This window comes from Pan paniscus, chromosome 13, assembly GCF_029289425.2.
Source record: "Pan paniscus chromosome 13, NHGRI_mPanPan1-v2.0_pri, whole genome shotgun sequence".
Classification (NCBI taxonomy): domain Eukaryota; kingdom Metazoa; phylum Chordata; class Mammalia; order Primates; family Hominidae; genus Pan; species Pan paniscus.
Genome location: NC_073262.2, coordinates 26,892,601 through 26,913,066, shown reverse-complemented (window position 1 = coordinate 26,913,066; position 20,466 = coordinate 26,892,601). Strand labels below are relative to the sequence as shown.

At 34.7% G+C, this 20,466-nt stretch overlaps 2 protein-coding genes across 19 annotated transcripts in view; one reads left to right on the top strand and one right to left on the bottom strand.

Annotated features, from left to right (window-relative positions):
- Window positions 1-3,269, bottom strand: part of ORC4 (origin recognition complex subunit 4) — an 87,591-nt gene extending 84,322 nt beyond the window's left edge. For 2 of the 13 annotated variants that reach the window (XM_003816691.6, XM_063595141.1), the window contains exon 1: window positions 2,115-2,429. Coding sequence is in view for 1 of the 13 variants with exons in the window: in XM_034954030.3 (XP_034809921.1) it covers window positions 2,090-2,110 (21 nt within the window). In the remaining 12 variants the exon portion in view is untranslated. The other 11 variants (XM_055108469.2, XM_008969794.6, XM_055108468.2 and 8 more) reach the window with 9 other exon arrangements.
- The window catches only part of MBD5 (methyl-CpG binding domain protein 5), a 497,156-nt gene continuing 479,206 nt past the window's right edge, over window positions 2,517-20,466 (top strand). For 5 of the 6 annotated variants that reach the window (XM_008969801.5, XM_063595139.1, XM_034954025.3 and 2 more), the window contains exon 1: window positions 2,517-3,168. The gene's annotated coding sequence lies outside the window, so the exon portion shown is untranslated. The remainder of the gene's footprint in view (window positions 3,169-20,466) is intronic. The other variant, XM_063595138.1, reaches the window with a different exon arrangement.

Genomic DNA, 20,466 nt, shown 5'->3' with positions numbered 1-20,466 from the left:
ATCCAAATGTTTATTAATATTAGACTAAACTGTAGCTCATTTCCATTAAGACTTTTTATACTATACTTATTATACTATAGATTACTACAATCCAATATAAGAACTAGAGCTAAATGTACTAATAGAGTTATATCTCAGCTGCATGAGAGAAAAAGATACATAATGATATGTAATATATAATCCACTTACATACAATTAAGAAACAGGCAAAACGAACCTAAATTGCTTAGGAATGCTGACATAGGTGGTTAAGAAATACTAAGAAAGAAAGCAGTAAATAATTGCCATAAAAATCAGTATAGTGTTAACCACTGAAAGAATTGAGGAAAGGGATGATCAGGAATAGAATGGAGAGGGGAGCTTCTCAGGTGCCACAGACGTTCTAGTTCTTGGCTGTGGCAGCGCTTACATAGAGTTCACACTTTATAGTTTTTCATTATACTATGTATCGATGTTTGTATGCTTAAATACTAAATGTATGGAAAAAGACACAAAATATTTAAAATTGTAGCTAAGGCACATTAACTGCCTTGCTGGTATTTTTTTTTTTTCATTACAAAGTGGCAGACAATTGGTTACACTATAAAAACAGACAATTGGTTACACTACAAAGAAAATTTTAAAGCACAGGAGTCTAGTTTTGATTCCATCAGACATGATTACCGTACACAATACAGAAGATACTAAGGGCTAAGCAATGATGCATAAACGGAGTCCACTGCCCAAACTTACAGAAAGCAAAACGTGGAAAATTAGTAACTTTAACTGATAGTGTACCCCTAAAGAACCTACACCGGCCGGGCGCGGTGGCTCACGCCTGTAATCCCAGCACTTTGGGAGGCCGAGGCGGGAGGATCATTTGAGGTCAAGAAATCGAGACCAGCCTGACCAACATGGTGAAACCCCGTCTCTACTGAAAACACAAAAAAATTAGCCGGGCGTGGTGGCACATGCCTGTAGTCTCAGCTACTCGGGAGGGTGAGGCAGGAGAACTGCTTGAACCCAGGAGACAGAGGTTTCAGTGAGCCGAGATCGCGCCACTGCACTCCAGTCTGGGAGACAGAGCGAGACTCCGTCTCAAAACAAAAACCAAACAAACAAAAAGAACCTACCCAACAGAATTAAGTAACAACATAATAAATACGAAGAATTTTAGATTCTTGGTTTTTAAAAAACATACAAAGATGATATTCCTTCAAAATATCTTTACAAAACATATTGAGACTGTGATGCTTTATATTGATTGTATGAAAACAATGAAAAAGAACCAGTACTGTTTCACTATAAAAGCTTTACTAATGTAAATTTATAAATCCTTTCTTAAATATTTTGAGTTAATTCTAATTTTATGATAGAAATTCATTATTTTCAGCAAAAACAGCTGGCATTTGGGAAACCAAAGGCTCAAAAACTAAGACTAGTAACCAAAGAAACTTGACAAAACAGTCCTTTTAAAACTCTCATCTACACTATAAGGGGAAACTTTGATCACGTCCCTTCTCCTTCATCAACATTAAGGACTACACAATCCCACATCCCTCTCCGAGAAAAAGCAAAGGCTTTGTGTTGTAGCAACAACGCAAGACATGGAGGGAAGCTCCACTCAAGACTTCCCTGCCTGCTCCTTCCCCTAAGCCACTCCAGAATACCAGAGAGGGTTGAGAGGTAAGGCATGAAGGGCGCAATATCCAATATGAGCAACGCGTGTGATGCATCTGGTCAAAATGCATACAGAGGACTTGTCTCTGTCCCTAGACAGAAGTCCTCCGTCCTGCAGTCATGAGGGTCAACTGCTGAGGCTTCACAGTTCCCTTCTCTCTTACACTCGGACCGTCACGCTCCTCACCTACTACCTCGATGCAGAGGTAGTCTCAGGACTCCCTGCACTTGTCAAGGATTCGTCGGCAAGCTCACGGGGCGGGAGTGGCCACAAGACGGAGCTCGCCTGGTCCTGGCCTTCCCGGCCTATACAAGCCTGCCCCCTTCCCAATTCCCAATCTCCACAGCCTTCCATCCTCCCACTTTCGATTCACCTTGCGCCACCGACGCCCCTGGCCTTCGTTTGCAGCAAGTTTACCCCCACCATTACCTCTCGCATAAAAGCCTGCATTTACCAGGACAAAGAGGGGAACCAACGCCTGCAGGAATCGCTTCACCGAATCGCCTGGCCGCGTCCTCTGCTAGGCTTCACCTGCCGCTGCGGACCGTACACAACCACTCCCGGCATGCCCCGCGCACGCACTACCTCTCCCACCCCGCCCCTCTCCCGCCCAAACACGTGACCTCCTTTCGTCTCCGTCCACGCCCACTTCCGTTCCTCCACTTTCCCTTAGGAAGGAGGAGGGAGCTGGGGGTGTTAAAAGCGTAGCGACTTCCTCCTCCTCCCCGCCCCCGCTCCTGTACCTCCCGCTACAATGTCTTCCGGGTCGCTAGCGCCTCGACGCCTTCTGGGAAAATAGCTCATTTCCTCCCCTCCCCCTCCTCCTGCCTTCAACCAACCAGCCACCCGTCAGAGAGGGACATGCGCAGTGAGTGCCTCCCGTCTCTTCTACCCGAACCCCCCCTCCCCCCCAAGCAGAGAGACCCCAGCAGCAGCAGCAGCTGATGATGAAGAGAGAGGCAGTGGCAGAGGGGGGGCACCTTTTATTTCTATTTTTAAAGGGACAGGACACTAATTCTACCCCACTTCAACCTTGAATTCAGGGGGGTGGGGGGAAGGCGGCTGAGTTCCTTCCCCCACCGTCCAGCCCTGAGCCCTGAGAGGGGGATTGAGCCTGAGAGAGGAGAAGGAGTTTCTTCTTCGAAAACCCCCATCCACGACTCCTACCCCCTCACCCCTCCAACTCGCCTCCCTCCCGAGCCCCCTCCACCCTCCTCCTCTTTGGCCGTGAGAGGAGGAGAGAAAGAAACCAAAAGCCTCTTAGCAACACAGACCCTTTGCTGCTGCTGTTGCTGCTGCTGCTGCTGTTGCTGCTGCTGCTACTGCTGCTGCTGCTACTGCTGCTGCTTGGCCCTGGCTGGAGACATCTCACTACACCCAGGAGCAGCCACTTCCCCAGCTCTCCTCCTCCTCCTTCGCCTCCTCCTCCTCCACTCCCCCCCTTTATTACCCTTTGTGTCATCCTCCACAGCTCCAGGGAAGGCACTCAAAAGTGGGGGGCAGGAAAGGTAAGTGTGTCTGTGGGGGCTTCATTGCCTTCCTCTGGCTCTGACTTTCACTCCGGGGCAACAGTAGCACCAAACCACATACGCAGTGGAGCTCCGGGGTGAGGAGGGGGTGGTGCTGGGGGGGTGAAGGAGGGGTTGGAGTAGGGAGGGGTGTGTGAGGTGGGGTGCCCATCCTGTCAGGGGAGGAAGGGCACTTTTATTTTTATTTGCTGTTGTCAAAAGTGGTTTCTCTCCTCCATCTAACATCTGATTGTGTCTTGCTCCAGTGGGGGAGAATACAAAAACAACCCCCTCCTTCCTCCAATGAGGCGCCAGGGAAAGAGACAGAAAGAGGCACACTTTCTAGATGTCACTTAAAAAAAATTCATTGGAGAGCTCTTTTTCTCCAGGAAAAGCTCCACTGCATTTGTTTCTGAGTGGGAAAATGTCGGGATCTGGATTGTATTGGAACTGCTTATCCATTTGTAGACCTGAGTGTTTTCCCCTTTTTGGTCCTGTATGAGATTTGGATATTGACTTCAGTGTTGGAAGACTTGATTGGTTTTTGCTTTAAGGGTTTCATTTTCCATTTTTTCGTTTTGTCTGACTTCCATGGAAAATTTCAAATTTTTAGTTGGTAGAGGCCTTTGGTTAGGTTTTGACTTGCATTATTGCTTTTTTTTTGGGTTAAATGTCTGTTTCATATATCAGTATATAAAGTCCAAAGCTCTAAAATGCTTAAAGTTTAAATGCCACTGCTATTGTCTGTTCCCACATACGTTCCTGATACTTATTTTCCATATGATGAGAATATTAGCTATTTTATAATTAATCTGGGTATATTTGTAATCTTTGTAACTTGTCTGAACAAGTAATCCCCATTGAAAACTTTATGTTGTTCTGGCTGCATGGAAGGCCAAACCTCTCCATCAATAGTTTGCTGGATTGGTACCACTTTCAGTTTTAGCTGAATTATTTATTTACTGTTGTAAATTGAGATGAGTTTTTCATCTCAATTTCTCTTGGGGTTCTGAACCAAATTGCCCACTGTATGTAAAAGTACACAAATTTCTAAAATATGTTTTCATGAGTCAAAGAAATCATGAACTTATAGTTAGTATATTAATATCAGTTAGCTATAAATTGAAAGGTAAATCCAGATTTAAGTTTATGGAATAACAATATTGATAAAAATCACTTCATTTTTGTATAATATGTTCTTAGTGCATAGCTTTAAAATTCAGTGCTGTATTTTATTTCACAAATGTTAGAAAGTATGTTTCTGATGTAGGCCTTTTACTAGGGCTTATATTGGAAAGTGTTATTTTGTTTCATATATACATTTCTTTATTCTTTCCTTGAAGATGGATGCACACATGCATATACACACACTCTCTTTCGCTCTCGCTCTCTCTCCCTCACACCCTTTTTTTTTTTTTTTTGTAACTGCATTGGTATCTCTGATCCCATAATTTATGTCAGCAAAAAATATTCTTCTGTAAAGCAGCAATTTTGTGATCAGACTGGCAATATGAAAACAGCAATTTGATCAACTAGAAAGGATTGAAGAAATATAAATCTAGAAGGATATTTGGCATAAATATTATAAAGACATGATAATACTTCTAATTTTTTATTTTCTTGATGGTTAAAGCTAAAACATATATTTTAGTGACAGTGAAGCATTGCATATGTAGAAACTTGTTCTGTAAAATTTTAATTATCAACTGTGTGCAAAAGTAGACATTTACATACCGAAATAAAAAAGCTTTATAGCAGTAAACAATATGATCTTATTTCCCTTCTGTTATAAATTTGAACAATTTTTTACCTTTCTCTGAGATGTAATTAGTGCACTTAAGCAGAAATCTGTGCCAAGTTCAAGTTTTTCTCCCAACATCAATACTGCCATTCCAAGTCCTTGTAAGGTTTCTTGTTCTCACCTTAAAACCTCAGCAACTTTAAAGGTAAGAGAGAGACAGTAGAACTTACTGAGGAAATTAATTTTAGGTAAGGGAATTATGTAGATAATTGGGGTGGTAGTTGCCCAGTAGGCAGCTGAGTAAAAATTTAGTCTTGAGTTTAATGTCTTTACTTATTTTGTTTCTTTTTTTTTTTTAAACATTTTTTATCACACCCCTCACCCTCACCCCCATGATCCTTTATGGTTAGAAGATTGCAGACTTTATCTAAGTTGGATAATGATTTATGTTTAGAAAACCTTTTTAAGTATTAAGAACCATTGATACTTTAGGATTGTAATTGTTCAACTGGGTGGTATCTTGGAGGTCACTTTATCCAACTCTACATATTGCTGAAGTTCTAAGAACTTGAACTTGCCTGAGGTTCCAAGGCCTGGAAGTGACAGAGCAGGGACCAGGGAACTCAGGTCTCCTGATGCTCACTATGCTGCACTACCTCATTTCCTTTGTCAGAAATGAAACTATTATGTACAGTTCTGGGTATACCACTTGAGGGTTTCATATGGGAGCATATTATTGTAAGAATATTAAGATAAATGGCTTTAAAGCTATTATTTTATCTACTTAAATTTAGTAATTTGTTAATTTTTAAAGTACTAATTGCACTTATTGTAGGTTATTACTATTTTGAAAATAATTTCAGCTTTCTCTAATACTTATTTTCCTCCTGCACTTACAATTAATCAGTAAATATACTTACTGTTGTATTAAGGACCCATACTTATAAGAATAAATGGAATGCATATTCTATTATAAATGCTTACTTGTGAGTCTTGCCCTATGAACTGCCTAAAAACAAACATTTCTGTTTTGTTAACACATCCTTCTACTCTTGGCACAATATCTGGTACACAGTAGTTCCTACTGGTAGCTTGTCATAATCCATGTTAGTTTTAGAGTTAGGCATATTTGAATTTCTTTACTTCCATATGTGGAATTCCTTTCCTCTCCTTTTCTTGTCCTCCCTTGCCACAATTTTCACTATCATGAACATTTTTTCTTTATCTCTACTGTGGCTCTCATTTTATCTAATTAACAGCCAAATTAAATACTGTTAACAATATGATACTCATAGTAACAAGACATATTCTCTTCTTATACAGGAAGCAGTTTGGCAAAAGTGATATATTATGAATAAGCAATAACGATCCAACACATTCCAGTTAACAATATACTTGTAAAAATTGTTCAGGATGCACTTAAATTTTGTTTCATTGACCGGTGCAATAGGTTGTTGGAATGATTAGGCCGCTTTTACCAGCTCTATAAAACAAGTGCTACTTAGGTGACATGTTTCCCTGACTTTGTTTTTTTGGTCCTTACCCAGACAATTATCAACTTTCCAGTTTTCTATGGATATGAAGATTTACTCCTAGTCATCAGTGGGACCCCCATGAAGTCAGCCAGAAAGCCTATATCCAACTTATGTACCTTTGCAAACTTGTCTGGATTTTGACTGTATGTGCAAAACAGATTGTACTTAGCGATTCATTAAACATCTTTTGATCATCTGCTGTCTGCCAGGCACTGTGCTAGGCATCTGAAAAACAAAGATGGTCCCTGCAGTTTAATGTGAAGAGCTATCTTAATTGTATTCCACAAGTGTATTGGTCGTATCTTTGTTTTGGTGTTTCTACCTAAATAAATTTTATATTAACTAAATGGATACTGTTAGGTGGAAAAATGCATGTTTAAGAAAGATATTGCTGTTATTTTATTAAAATACAAATATATAAAGAAAAATTTTCCACTTAATACTGTATTCTAGGGATTTATATTCTGTATATAGTTAACACATTTTAGACAATGAAAATAGCCTATGTGGTTGCCTTTGCTGGATTTTTATTGCTAACCGTAATTCTTTTAAGATGACCAACAATGTTCATTAAGTTATCTCATTAAATTTTTCCAAAAAAAAAAAAAACACCCCAAACCCTCTAAACTTAAATCTTTTTCTCAAAAGTAACTTTTTTCTTTTTTATCTCATATAACAGATTATCATTCATGATTCATTGGAAGACATTGTACATTTTCATTTTGAGTTTTCAGATATTTTCTACCAAATTTTAGCAAATCTAACAGCATGATTTAATTATTCTGCAGTAATTAGTGTGCGCTATTTAGGAGTTTTGGAATTTTTAGTATGTAGTAGAAATATCATTGCAAAATCCTCATAAGAAACTTCCCAATTCTAGTTCTAAGTCAGTTGTAATTTTTAATCTTTATTAAGTGGTATAATTTCTATAGCTTTAGTAAAATGAATTGGAATTTTCTTAGTAGATAGATGTTTCAAAAACAAAGAATCTTATCTCAGTTCCTGTCATGGCTTTCATGTGTAATCGAAAAGTATATTAGAAAAAGTACTGGATTCAATTTGCCTTTCTTAAAGTATACCTTTTACAAAAGTATTGATTTGCAGTTAAAAAGAAGATGGGGATGCCTCTGCTGGTGCAGTATCTTGTGAAGATAAATAGACTCCTGAGTGGTGAATTCTGATCTCTTTCACGTTCATTCTTAACTTTCTATTTTAGTAATAATCATAGTTACCATTGATTATAAGTACCCAGCACTGTGATAAATTGAATTCACATTACATTTATGACACTTTCTAATTCAAAACACAGTCACAGTAGAGTTTTTATCAATCTGTACACTGGTAAGCGATGGTAAAATTATGGCCCTGATAGCTTGACAGACTAATGGAAAATTTCTGAAAGTTTACAAGTACAGAAAAACAAAGAAAAAAAACCCAGTCTTTTATAAGGAATGTAGATACAGACCATTGTACAATTTAAAATATACATAATGTCAGTCTTTTCTTTGTATGGCAAAAATGACATTTGGGAACTGCTCATGGTGACTCAACGCTTGTAATGTAATCCCAGCTACTCGGAGGCTGAGGCGGGAGAATTATTTGAGCCCCAGATTTTGAGGCTGCAGCGAACTATGCAATCCAGCCTAGGCCACAGAGCGGGACCTTGTCTCTAAAAATAAAAAATAAGGTCAGGTGGAATAGCTCAAGCCTGTAATTCCAACAATTGGGAGGTGAGGTAGGAGGATTTATCACTTGAGGCTAGTAGTTCAGGGTCAGCCTGTGCAATGTAGTGAGATCTGATCTCTACAAAATCAAAATAGTAGCTGAGCTTGGTGTGGTGCACACTGTAGTCCCAGCTACTCGGGAGGCTGGAGAGGATCTCTTGAACTCAGGTTGAGGCTGCAGTGAGCCATGATCATGCCACTGGACTCTGTGCTGAGCAACAGAGTGACACCCTGTCTCTAAATAAATAAATAAACAAACAAAAAAATAAACAGTAAAAAAAAGTTCAGTTCAATCCTTATCTGTATTAAACTTCCTTTAACTTGTGTGGAGTTACATTTAATATTTTCTTATATGAAGTTCAAAGGTTGTAACAATTTCTGATCCAATGAATATTTACTATAAAATTTTTAATATAAATGTGTTGATGGTGTAAAAGCCCATAAAAAATGGGAAGTTTATATTGTCTTGTGCTTTGGTGTATGTATACACATTACCTTCTGGACTCTATCATACATTTTCATAATTACTACATTACATATATAGGATTAAGTTTAATGTACTCTTTTTAGTACCAAAGTCAGAAATATTTTGGTATAAGAATGATCAACTTGTTGGGTTCTCTAGGTGCCTAAATTATTTCATATTTGTACTTAAAAGCTACTGAATTAAAATACTTTTTAATACAGTTCTCTTTGGGTAGTTGAGTTTTACATCCTTTACTTTTAAGAGAAAAAAATTAAAAACTTTTTCTCCTGTTTTTATTACTTAAGTAACTTTTGTGTCTCTTCTAAGTAAATACATGTTCATATTATAAATTTATACAGGTTGAGTATTCCTAATCCAGAATTCCAAAATCCGAAATGCTTCAAAATCTGAAAGTTTTTGAGCACTGACATGATGCTCAAAGAAAATGCTCACTGAAGCATTTTGGATTTTGGATTTTGAGGTTAGGGATGTTCAATAGATATATAATGCACATATTCCCAAATCTGTAAAAATCCAAAATTCTAAATACTTCTGGTCCACAAAACCTTTTGAATAAGGGATATCAACTTTTATTGACTCCATCGTCCTGCAAATATTATGCCAGTACATAATGACCTGCAGAGTTTGGAAACATTTTTAAATGCTAAAGAAATATTCTTTATCATCTGTTATATATTAGAAAAGTTTATTGCAAATGTTTTGTTGCTTATAAGAATAATCCGAATAATCAGTAGTGTGATCTTAAATAATTTCTTTAAACAACCCAAAGATAATTCAGTTAAAAGTAAATATTCTAACTCTAACACTTAGAGTATTTCTGTTGGAGGTATTTCTATGTCATGTAAGATGTCAGAAGCTGGGATGACTCACTGTAACTCACTATAACTCTTCAAAGAGACAGTGAGATCCAGGCTTAACTTATATTATGGTATAATTTATTCAAAGTTGGATATCACAAATTTTGATTTGAGTCCTTATTTCAGTTGACCTATATAACCTTTTATTAGAGAACTTGTAATTAAGTTCAGTGTCATTGAGTAGATTATTAGAACACATTGTTTTAAAGGACTAATATGAGTTATGTAAATCAGTCACCAACCTTGAAATGGTGAAAAGTTTTTGTACACATATGCTTCACTGAATTCTTCTGCTAACCAATCAAGATTCTAGCAATGGGAGGAAAATTTTCTGTGTGGTGCTAATGTTAAAACTTAAGTTCATGTGTAGCTTTTAAAAAAAAAATTTAATATCTGTATCTCAGAAGTTAGAAGTAATCCTGAAGTGTTTTTTAAGATTGACTGTGTGCTAAATTACACTTAGGGTTATCCTTGTATTCACAATTACTGTTTTTTATACACCATGAGTCCAGAAGTATCTACTAATCTGTTGGCCATCAACTAACTTAATCCATACATTCTTAATATTATTAGGATCTAAAAATAATAATTTAGACTGTATAAGTACATTTACTGATGTTGGGGGAGGGAAATATTCCACATTCAATAAAAGCAAATATTGATTTTTAAATAGCTTTGTTACTTGGGATATACTGACCTAAAAAGAGTTCACTGTGTAAGATATAAAATATTCTTATTTGAAAAGTTATAAAGTATCATTAATGAGTATTAAATAACATAAAATATTTAGGAAATCAAATACGTGCTCCTGTAATATTCAGAGGCTATTTTTTTAGTGTTATTCCAAAATCATTTTCCTTCTATATTTGTCACACTGGAGTTTGTGCTGAAGGATTTCTTGGCCATTTTAGACAATGTAATCTAGTTAAAAGGTTTGTTTATGCTTCCCATCTCTGTTCTGCTGATGGTATTAGAATGCAGGCCAGAGCCAGACATCTAACTGTTTATAACATTCAAACTTCAATTAAAGCTACAGTGTTCAGTTTACTATGTATCAGAAAGCTCTTACTAGCTACAAATATCACTAATAGTGATGAGAGTGATGTTGACTAGCTATAAGCTTTCCTAAATCATACCACTCATTAAGAATACTTTTTTTAAAATTTAGGTGTTAACCTTTAATTCTTTCATAGAAGTATAAAATTAAGCTTTTTTTTTTAACTAGAAGTAATATAGTCTTTTCCTTTAACACTTTTTATAATAAAACCTAACAGCATATATTATTGCATGTATTATTTAAATGGTCCACCTTAGTTGTTTTGAAATTAATAAATTCTGTAGAAGGTGTTACTTTGCTATTCAGTTTATTCGAATTTTCTTCCTAGCTTGAAAAATATAGCAATATGTTGCCCACTAGAAAATAAACCTAACAGTCACATTAGTCAGGTGTTCTTACATGTATGAAAGGAGTCTAGTCGCACATAACACAGATTTTAATTTAATATTATATCGCTTTTCTAGGCTGCTGTTCTTATTGTTTTAAGTATTTTGGTAAATTGTTTTAGAAGGGTTTTTTGTTTTTAAAAATTATTTAGAATTCTTTAAAACCATTTCTTCAACAGCTTCTGTTTTTGTACAGTTTACCTGGGCCAGTCAGAAAAGGATTTGAATTTTATGTGTGTTTAATTTTTCTAATTAGTAGGCAAATTTGCTATGTTACATTGGTTTCTTTTTTTACGAAACCAAATTTTAGTTTTTATTAATTTTAGACCTTGAATGACTAAATCTATGCATTCTTTATGTATGTACATGTAATTTTTATTGACATCCGAGTTTATAAGAGGTATAAGCAACAGATCATTTAGGAAAGATGAAAAATCATATTAAATCGAATGCATTGCTGGTAAAATGCTTTTAATTAAAAAATACTACGATGGAAATATTAAAAGAAGCTAAGTAATATAAAAAGTTAGGGGCCAGGTGCAGTGGCTCATGCCTTATAACCCCAGCACTTTGGGAGGCCAAGGTGGGTGGATTGCTTGAGGTCAGGAGTTCATGACCAGCCTGACCAGCATGGTAAAACCCCATCTCTATTAAAAATACAAAAATTAGCCAGGCTTGGTGGCACATGCCTGTAATCCCAGCTTCTTGGGAGGCTGAGGCAAGAGAATCGCTTCAACTCAGGAGGCAGAGGTTGCCTCCTGAGTGCAGAGATCATGCCACTGCACTTCAGCCTGGGTAACAGAGCAAGACTCTGTCTCATAAGAAAAAAAAAAGTTGGGAAATACTCTCAAGTGTATCTGAAGATAAGAATGAAAAACAACCATGCAAAACTTAGATTTATAGTTTAAATCCATGGAAGGATCTCTAAGATAAGCTAGGTTGAAAAGCACATCACAAAATAATATGCACACTATGATTTCATTTATGTAAAAAATGGACAGAATAATAAGTATGCAATGTTTATGAATCTATATGTTTACATCCATACAATACATTTTTATACTATTTATACCATAAAGACATAAAGTATATGCCATATATATTAGAACCTCAGTACATTAAGAAAAAATCTGGAAGATAGGTATCAAATTCCATGCTTTGTATACGGAAAGTATATATGTGGGATGTGGGAAGGTTGACTAATTCTTTTTATTTAATCTTTAGCATTACTTGGATTTATTTGTAGCAATAAGCTTATATTCATGTAATGATTTTTGATGAGAAAATATACTTACATATTGAAGTAAAAAATGACCCAGGAAAATTGCAGTTCTAGTCTAAATAGTCACATGAATATATCCCTAGAATATCTTGAAGAGAATATAGTATTGGCTAACAGTCATCATAGCTTGATAGAGAATAAAGTCTGTCAGACTTATCTAACAGGGTGAAAAGCCTAGTCAATTGAGGAAGGAACAATGGATATAATGTAGTTTTTAAATATTTTGCTTCTTACTGAAAAATGCACTTCTCACTGTCCTGGAAAAATATAGACTGGGCTGCTGGTGATAAAGGATGGCAGTTATAAAGTGGTAGACAATTTCAATCTGAGATAAGATATAATATATGGGAATAAGATGAACTTTATTATTTTAATCAGTGATCCAAATTATTATATGTTCACTCAAAATACAGATAGTATAATCATGTACTATTTTTGTAATGTTTTCTATAATCAGGTACTGGTTTGAATAGAGGACAAAAATAAAACAGAAGGTTTGAAGACTAAGTACTTCTTTTTAAGTGACTGAAACATGTACTTGAAAAACACTTTAAGAACCTTTGTAAAATAACATTAAACTGAGTGTGTAAATATGCCTTGTAAAAAAAAAGCAATTAGAATTCTGTTGAGTTAATCACAGTGTGCTTTTGGGGAGGACCTGAGTTAATCAGGGTTTAGGTGGAGTTTAGATACTAGTTTGTCACAGAAGAGGGTAATTCAGGTAAAGACAAAGCTTCCAATGGGTGAGAGGATTGGGAAGCTTATTTTTACTAGTTTGAAAGCTGGGATTAAAATTCAGAGTAGCCTGGTAAATTAGGGAAATGATTCGAAATAATATACCGTACCTTTACTTTTATGGTTCTAAAATTTTATTTCCCTGTAGTTTCAAAAAGAAGTAGAGAAAGGGGGAAAATTATTTGCACAAAAAATAAGGAAATGAATAGGTCCTTGCAATTATGACTAGAGAGTCCATTGGAGTCTGAAGTAAGTGTTTTCTGAATATGAGTTGGAAATGAAAACACTAGTTAAGGCAGCAAACATGCAAGAATACTAGCTAAGGTTCTTTTTTCTTTCACAAATAAATTTTTTACCCAGGTTGATCCCTAGGATCAATAGTAAATAGTACACAACTAAAACTATAAATCATCTATAAATGCTAAAAGTAACAAAGGATGCAGCTTATGTTTTCTCCATTTTCTTTATAAGTTTTGTTTGCATCTAATTTATTTCCAGGTACCCCTATGATGTAAATTACCATCCAGTCTTTACCTACTACCAGAAATTGAACTTTTTTATTTCTTCTGAAAGTTTAAAGAGTTCTAATATGGCTCTGTATTTTTTTTTAGCTAAAATGTCCTAGTGAATTTCTTTAAACGGTAGTTATTGTTGACTCAGTGTTTATCTCTTTTTCACAAAGGGTTTGCCAGTGTCTTTCTTTGACAAACATGTGTTGTTACTATTATGTGCTCACTGGGATAGTGAGCAAAAATAGACATAGGTCTTGATCTCCCGGAACTTATATCTAAAGATAGAAAAGGATATTAATGAAATAATCATACAAATAAATGCAAAGTTGGAACTGTTTCAGTTGCTGTAGAGAGGTACATAATATGAGGGCTTTTAGAAGGAGAATTTACTCAGTGCGATCAAGAGGAATTTTTTTTTGGAGGAAGTGTTTATTTAGCTGAGATCTCAAGTAAGTTAATTTGATCAAGATGAAGAAAAGAGTTTTCTGGGAAGAAGGAATAGCATATACAGAGGTTCTGAGGTGGGAGGAAGCATAGTACCGAATATTAAACAAAGGTCAATGTGGCAGAAGTTTAGAGCAAGAGTTTGCATGGTAAGTGATGATGCTAGGGAGTTATGTAGGAGCCAAACTGCAGAACTTTGTGTAGGCCAAGCTTTCCTTTATCCTTCGGTTTAATATTTAAACTTAGACTAATGTTCCTTAGGTTTAACAAGAAAAACCTACTATTAATTATAAAAGATTTGTGTTATAGAAGTTCATTTTTATTTCAGTTTAAAACCAATAATGCTTTTTCCCATAGAATCATGGTTACAGTGACAGGTCTCATAAGAAACCCTTTTAACAGAAATAACATTGGAAACCAGTCAACGTAGTGTCATAAATATAACCAGGTAGAAGTTAGAAAAGAAAAGGAAGGAGATTAAAAGTTATGTCTATATGTATTCAAAAGAGAATGTCCTGGGTATGATTGACTAAGCTGTGAATAATGAAGAAAAAAGCCTTACTTCAAGTGCATTAGGCTGGTGCAAGAGATTCTAACAAATGATGGTGAGGGACACATTCAGCTGGACAGCTTAGAAGATCCTTAGCTGGCACCTAGATATAGAACAGAGTGATAATGTCGCGCAAACCAAGGTAGAAGGAGAGTAGAAGTATCACATTCATAATTTGTTCTGAATTTAGCACATATTCATGTCAGTTGTTAGAATATAAACATTTAAAAAATTATATACTGGTAAGAAATGCAGAGCTACCAAATGTCAGCAATACAGATGCCAACTTTATTTTGATTATATTGAGAGTGATTTCATACAGTTAGAAGTATTATAAATTGCTCAGTTGTACTATTTTAGGCCATAATGTTAGCTTTGAATATCTTAGTGTGCATCACTTGGAGTGATACTTTAAAGAGGAAGTTGAAGAAATTTAATTTTTTAATTCTTATTTTTCTTTTAACTTATTGTCAATAAATTATCTTCATTTCATGTTGATCTTAAGTTTTAAGCCTCTTTGGACACTAGTTTCTGTCTGTATTAAGTAATTAACAATCTAATAACTGAAAATTCAAGGAATGCCCAAAATATTAAGAGCATTATAAAAAAATAATTGATTAAGCAACTTTTATTAAGAAGAAAATATCACAAAGATGTAATAAATTGTAAGAGACAAGGAAGATATGTACAAGTCTTCATTAAATAAACAGCGTACCACATAACATTTGATGAATTCTGCCAATGCTTGAAGTTGAAAATTGATGAAGGTACTTCTTCAGGTGATCTTGAACTTAATTTTCTCGCATTCTCAGGTACAGCAGACCATGCTTTTACAGCAGATTGGCATCTAAAAATAAGAACTATAGAATTTAGAGCTTATTTATTTGTTTACTTATTTTTAAAACATTCCAATTGAGACAATACCAGCATTGATTCATTTTCCATGCAATATCTAGCAGGCTACTTTTAATTAATAGACCAACAGTGTTTGGAAAGCTTATTAGAATGTTTGACAGCCTGGGCACCATGGTGAAACCTCATTTCTGCAAAAAATGCAAAAATTAGCCAGGCATGGGGGCAAGTGCCTGTAGTCCCAGGTCCTTTGGAGGCTGAGGTAGGAGGATCACTTAAGCCTGCGAGGTCAAGGCTGCAGGGAGCCGTGATGATGCCACTGTACTCCAGCCTGGGTGACACAGTAAGACCCTGTCACTAAACAAAAGAATGTTTGAAAAGACAGTTTACTAAATTTATCTAATAATTCTAAGAGGTCAGCGTACCTCTTAAATAGAAATGAAGTTTCACTTGTGCATTTTTCAGGGATTGATACGTTTCTTCTATTTTACAGCTTTCTACTGTTGTTTAGCAAAGTGTATTCCAAGGTCCTCTAGTTCTGTGATAACTTAATAGGTATGATTATCCTCGCATCTGAAAAAACCCAAAAGGCTGCTTCATCAAATAAGGTTTAAAAACCATGATTATGATTAACGAATGCAGGATAAACATTTTTACTGCAATATTTTTTCAAGGGGTCTTAATATGTAATTCTTCTGAACTTCTAATAATGGTCACTAACATTTATTGAGTACTTTGCGCCACTCATTGTGCTAAACGTCTTGTAGACATTATCTTATTTCATCATTATAACAAACAAACATTCTGAGGAACATACTTAATGAAGTGTTTCTTCATATTTCACTGCTTATAAACACCTACCCAAAAATTTAACGTGAAGAATACAAAAGTGAGACAAACATCATTTTCTTTTGTTGCATCCTTAGCGGCTTTGAGAAAGAAAGGTCATGAAAATTATTTTTAAAGTTAAGTGCTGAGCTTATCAATATGTTTTTACACTCTTCTAATTACTATTACTCACAGATGACCAATGATAAACATTATACCCTTTTTATTAATAGGCGACAACCTGTAGAGCTTTCAGAGACATTCCTGGGTTTGAACATTGGCTCCATAGACTGAATACTACAATATAGAACCTTTAACGAGCTGTTAAAGTTCTGAACTTTAGTTTATCAGTAAAATTAGTACGGTAATGCATATCTCAGAGTTGTCATGACTATGAATGATAGAGTATGAAGTCCTAGAATGTTGTGGACATTCACTAAATTTTTTCATTTTCCTTCTCTCCTATTACTAATAGCATCTACTACCATAGTAGATGAAAAAAATGAAAAAATGGATTGTTACCTTTATTAAGAACAAAATATCACAAAGATGAATTAATTGTAAGAGAGGGAAGATATGTGCAAGTCTTCGTGGAATAAGCAGGGTGCACTATTAGTAATAGTAGAAGGCGAGAAGGAAAATGAAATTATATTACTATTAATAACTGTTCTATAATCTGTATGTTATGCGTTAAGAATTTTTTCTTTTTTTAGAAATAAAATTATCTGTTAATCTTAAAGCTATTTTAAAGCTTTCTTGAACTCCTACATTTTTCTGAGGACTGATATACTTCATTTTTGTGCTGTTCTGCACTTTGCCAACACAGTAAGACCCACAAATTGGACATCTGTAAACATGAAACTCAGATGGTGGAGAAATTTGAATAAATGCTCCCCAAGTTGGTTAATGTAAATATTCTCATAACTTACAGCATTGGTTTTGGTGATTGTTATTAAGTGAACAAATATGTAAATATATTTTCTTTCCTTGTCTTTGTTTCCTCACATTAGGTAGGCAATATTGCAAAAACGTTAAGAGCACGGACCCTAGAGCCAGACTGTCTGGATTCAAATCCCTGCTCCACCACTTAACTAGCTATGGGATATTCTGTGCCTCAGTCTCTTCATTAGTAAAATGGGCCTAGTCAGTTGTGTCCACCTCAGGGTTATTTAGTGAGTTTAGATATAATCAATGCTTTAGATATATACAATGCTTTAAAAATGCCTGGTACATGCTAAGTGACACAAAAGTATTAACTGTTATAGTGATTATATGTGTTGTCTTTATATTAGTTGTACTATAGAAAATAGTGACTAGTATATTATGGTAAATCTTTAACTTGGTAATATTTCATTTGGTACAATAAAACAAATTCTATTTATAGTTCTTTGAAATGTATACCAGACTTTTCAAATGACACTTTTATGTGTCTTTTTACATTTGCCAGATTCTTTACATTATTGTTTTACTTCTTGTTGAGGGAGATAGTGGGAAAAATATCTTTGTTGTTTCTCATAAAGAAACAGACATACAGAGTGTTTAGGACCTTTTAAAGTATAGCAATAAGAAAGTCAGTGGAAAGACTAAAATTAGAACCCAACATATTCCATGTGCCAATGTGTTGAGCCAAGCTATCTGTTCTCCTTATTGAGAATTCAAACAACAAAACTATTAGTTGGCATTCTCCTCATTGAGAATTCAAACAACAAAACCATTAGTTGGCAAAGTAAATGTAAAGATATGTTCTTCTGTTGTTTAAAAATTGTATTAGCTTGTGTCTGCTTTGGATATATCCTCTTACTTACGGTTGGTTCACTCAAAGATTACTTGAAAAGTTTGATTTAAATGGGTGTAGACAATTAAAGTTAAGTATTGGGCTAGCCATCCCTTAGGACATTTAAGGGCTGAATATCTTTTTTAGCCATCAACTGGCTTTTTCTCCATCTTTGATGAACTAGGTCAAAAACTCCTATTTCTCATAGTCAGTACTCTAGTACTATATATGGGCTCAGTGCTCCTGTGAGCCATCCTAGAAACTTAACTGTCATTCTTAATATTTCATTTCTATTAAGTGATTCCAAGTTTCAGGGAATAAATTAGTGAGCAATGAGGTTTTGAACAGCACTAGATTTATAAGATGAACAGTATCTATGTTTTAATTTTCATATTAAAGAACATTTTAAATAGGTTTTTATTTTTTCTTATTTAAACTATTACAGAGTGTGTAACTCATAAGTTTAAGAAACTGATGAACAGTTTGGTTGGGGGACCCAGAAAATAATAAATATTGGCAATCAAAACACTCAGAAGCATTTTTAAAGAGATAATTATAAATGGTTGCGTAGATAACAAAAAGTAATTTCAAATTTATAATTTATGCTCATAATTGCTTAAGACGTAGGGTTTTTATGTAAAGGCAGAATGAATTTTCTCTTCCAAAATAACCAAACTTAACATTTAGTATACTACTCTAAAAATTGCAAACACTTAATGGAGATTTTTACATAAAGGCCACTTTTATTGTAGAAAACTAAACAAAGATAATTTGTTTGTTTCAAATAACCAAGTATTGACTGGATTCTGGTACACAACATCCCTGGTATTTTTCATATGAAATAATGCTTAAATGTTATAAACAAGTTCTACAAAATGTTCTAAAATCTTTTTTGGTATTTTCATATATTCATTCTGCATAGAATCAGGAAACCTAATCACCCAGTAACCCAGTTTGAAAACTCATATTATTTTGTAAATCCTGATGTAATTAAACCACTTTAAATTTCTGCTAAAAAATATCAAGTTATATTTACATATGCTTTTTTAAAGTTATGCCTTGTGAAAAATATTATTATCTTTAAATGAGACAGTTAGAGACATCTTAAACTATTAAGGTTAACATCAGCTGCTAAGAAACATCAAATCCTGATTCAAGAGAATAGTAATATTTTCATAAGCAGAAATTTTTCTCAAAGAGAAAAAACAGAATGTGCAGTGTATTCACATTATAAATGCAGTTAGGAAAAATGCATTTACAGAAAGTCCCAGGACTTGAGAAGCAAGCTCAGGTTTTTCATAGTGATGTAGAGAAGCATAAATGTTCATTAATTCAGTTACTCATTCTAAAAATATTAAGTATTTACTGTATGCCAGTTATTCACCTATGAATAAGACAGGCAAGGACTATGGAGCTTATAGTCTTTCCACTGAAGACCAATACTAAGGAAATATTTATGAGTGATATACATTACAAAAGAACAAACAGTTCTTTTCAGCTATTTAGAGAATGCAGATACAAGTTGAGTTGTAAAGCAAACATTTCTAGGTGATAATAATAAAAGCATTAATTTTTCATTCTCTCAATGTTTTGGATCAGGAAAAAGAGACCCAGAAAAGGTCTCTTATCCAAGGTTATATAACAACTGGTATATCTGGTACCTCGGTCCCCTGCCTCCTAGTGTATTAATATCTGCCATAAGAAATAAAGCAGGAATGTGAAAGAGAAGAAAGTCAGGCAGGATGCCTAGAAAGTTCAACCAGACACTGGATTTCAGTGTAGTCTATATAACAGGAGGAATCACATTTTTAAAACTTTTTTTATGCTTGTTTTATACATTTCTTTTCAGTTTCTTTTAGCATTTACTAAATCTTTCAGGACTTTGCTAAGTTCCATACATCTACAAAATTTCTAAACAGGAGTCTTATGTCCCTGGAAGCAAACTATGTTGGTACTATGGTTCCTAAATCTCATCTCTACAAAAACTTTTCAGGGTTATATCTTTTTTCTTTTTTCTCAGTAAAGAAGGTTGTTTTCTTTAATTACCTTGAATTTAATAAGTACAGTCTTATCATTGCTGACAAAAAAAAAAAAAAAAAGAAGAAGAAAACTTGAGGATTGGGGAAATTAAGGACACATTTTTTTTTCCTGGGATGGTTTTGATGTAACACCAGTTTGAAATCTTCTTACTGTGAATTAATCTTCACTGTATCTGATAATAAAAGAGTTTATAATAAGTTAGAAAGCGTATCCCATCAATCACATTTAAGGTTTTGACTAAACTAACGGATAAAGATTTGTAAGGAAGTTAGGTGATTTTATCTTACTGTCCATTGTATTTTTTTAATTTGGTTTTTGATGTTACTGTTTAAATTATACCAGGTTAACGAAGGGTTTGATTTTTGTTTCAAAAATATATATTAAATAGAAAAACTGAGTACACATCCTAATACTTACTTTGACTTGGGGACAGCAAAGCACAATTATAGGATCACACTTTGAGAAGTAAATAAACTGTTTGAAAATTGAGTCTG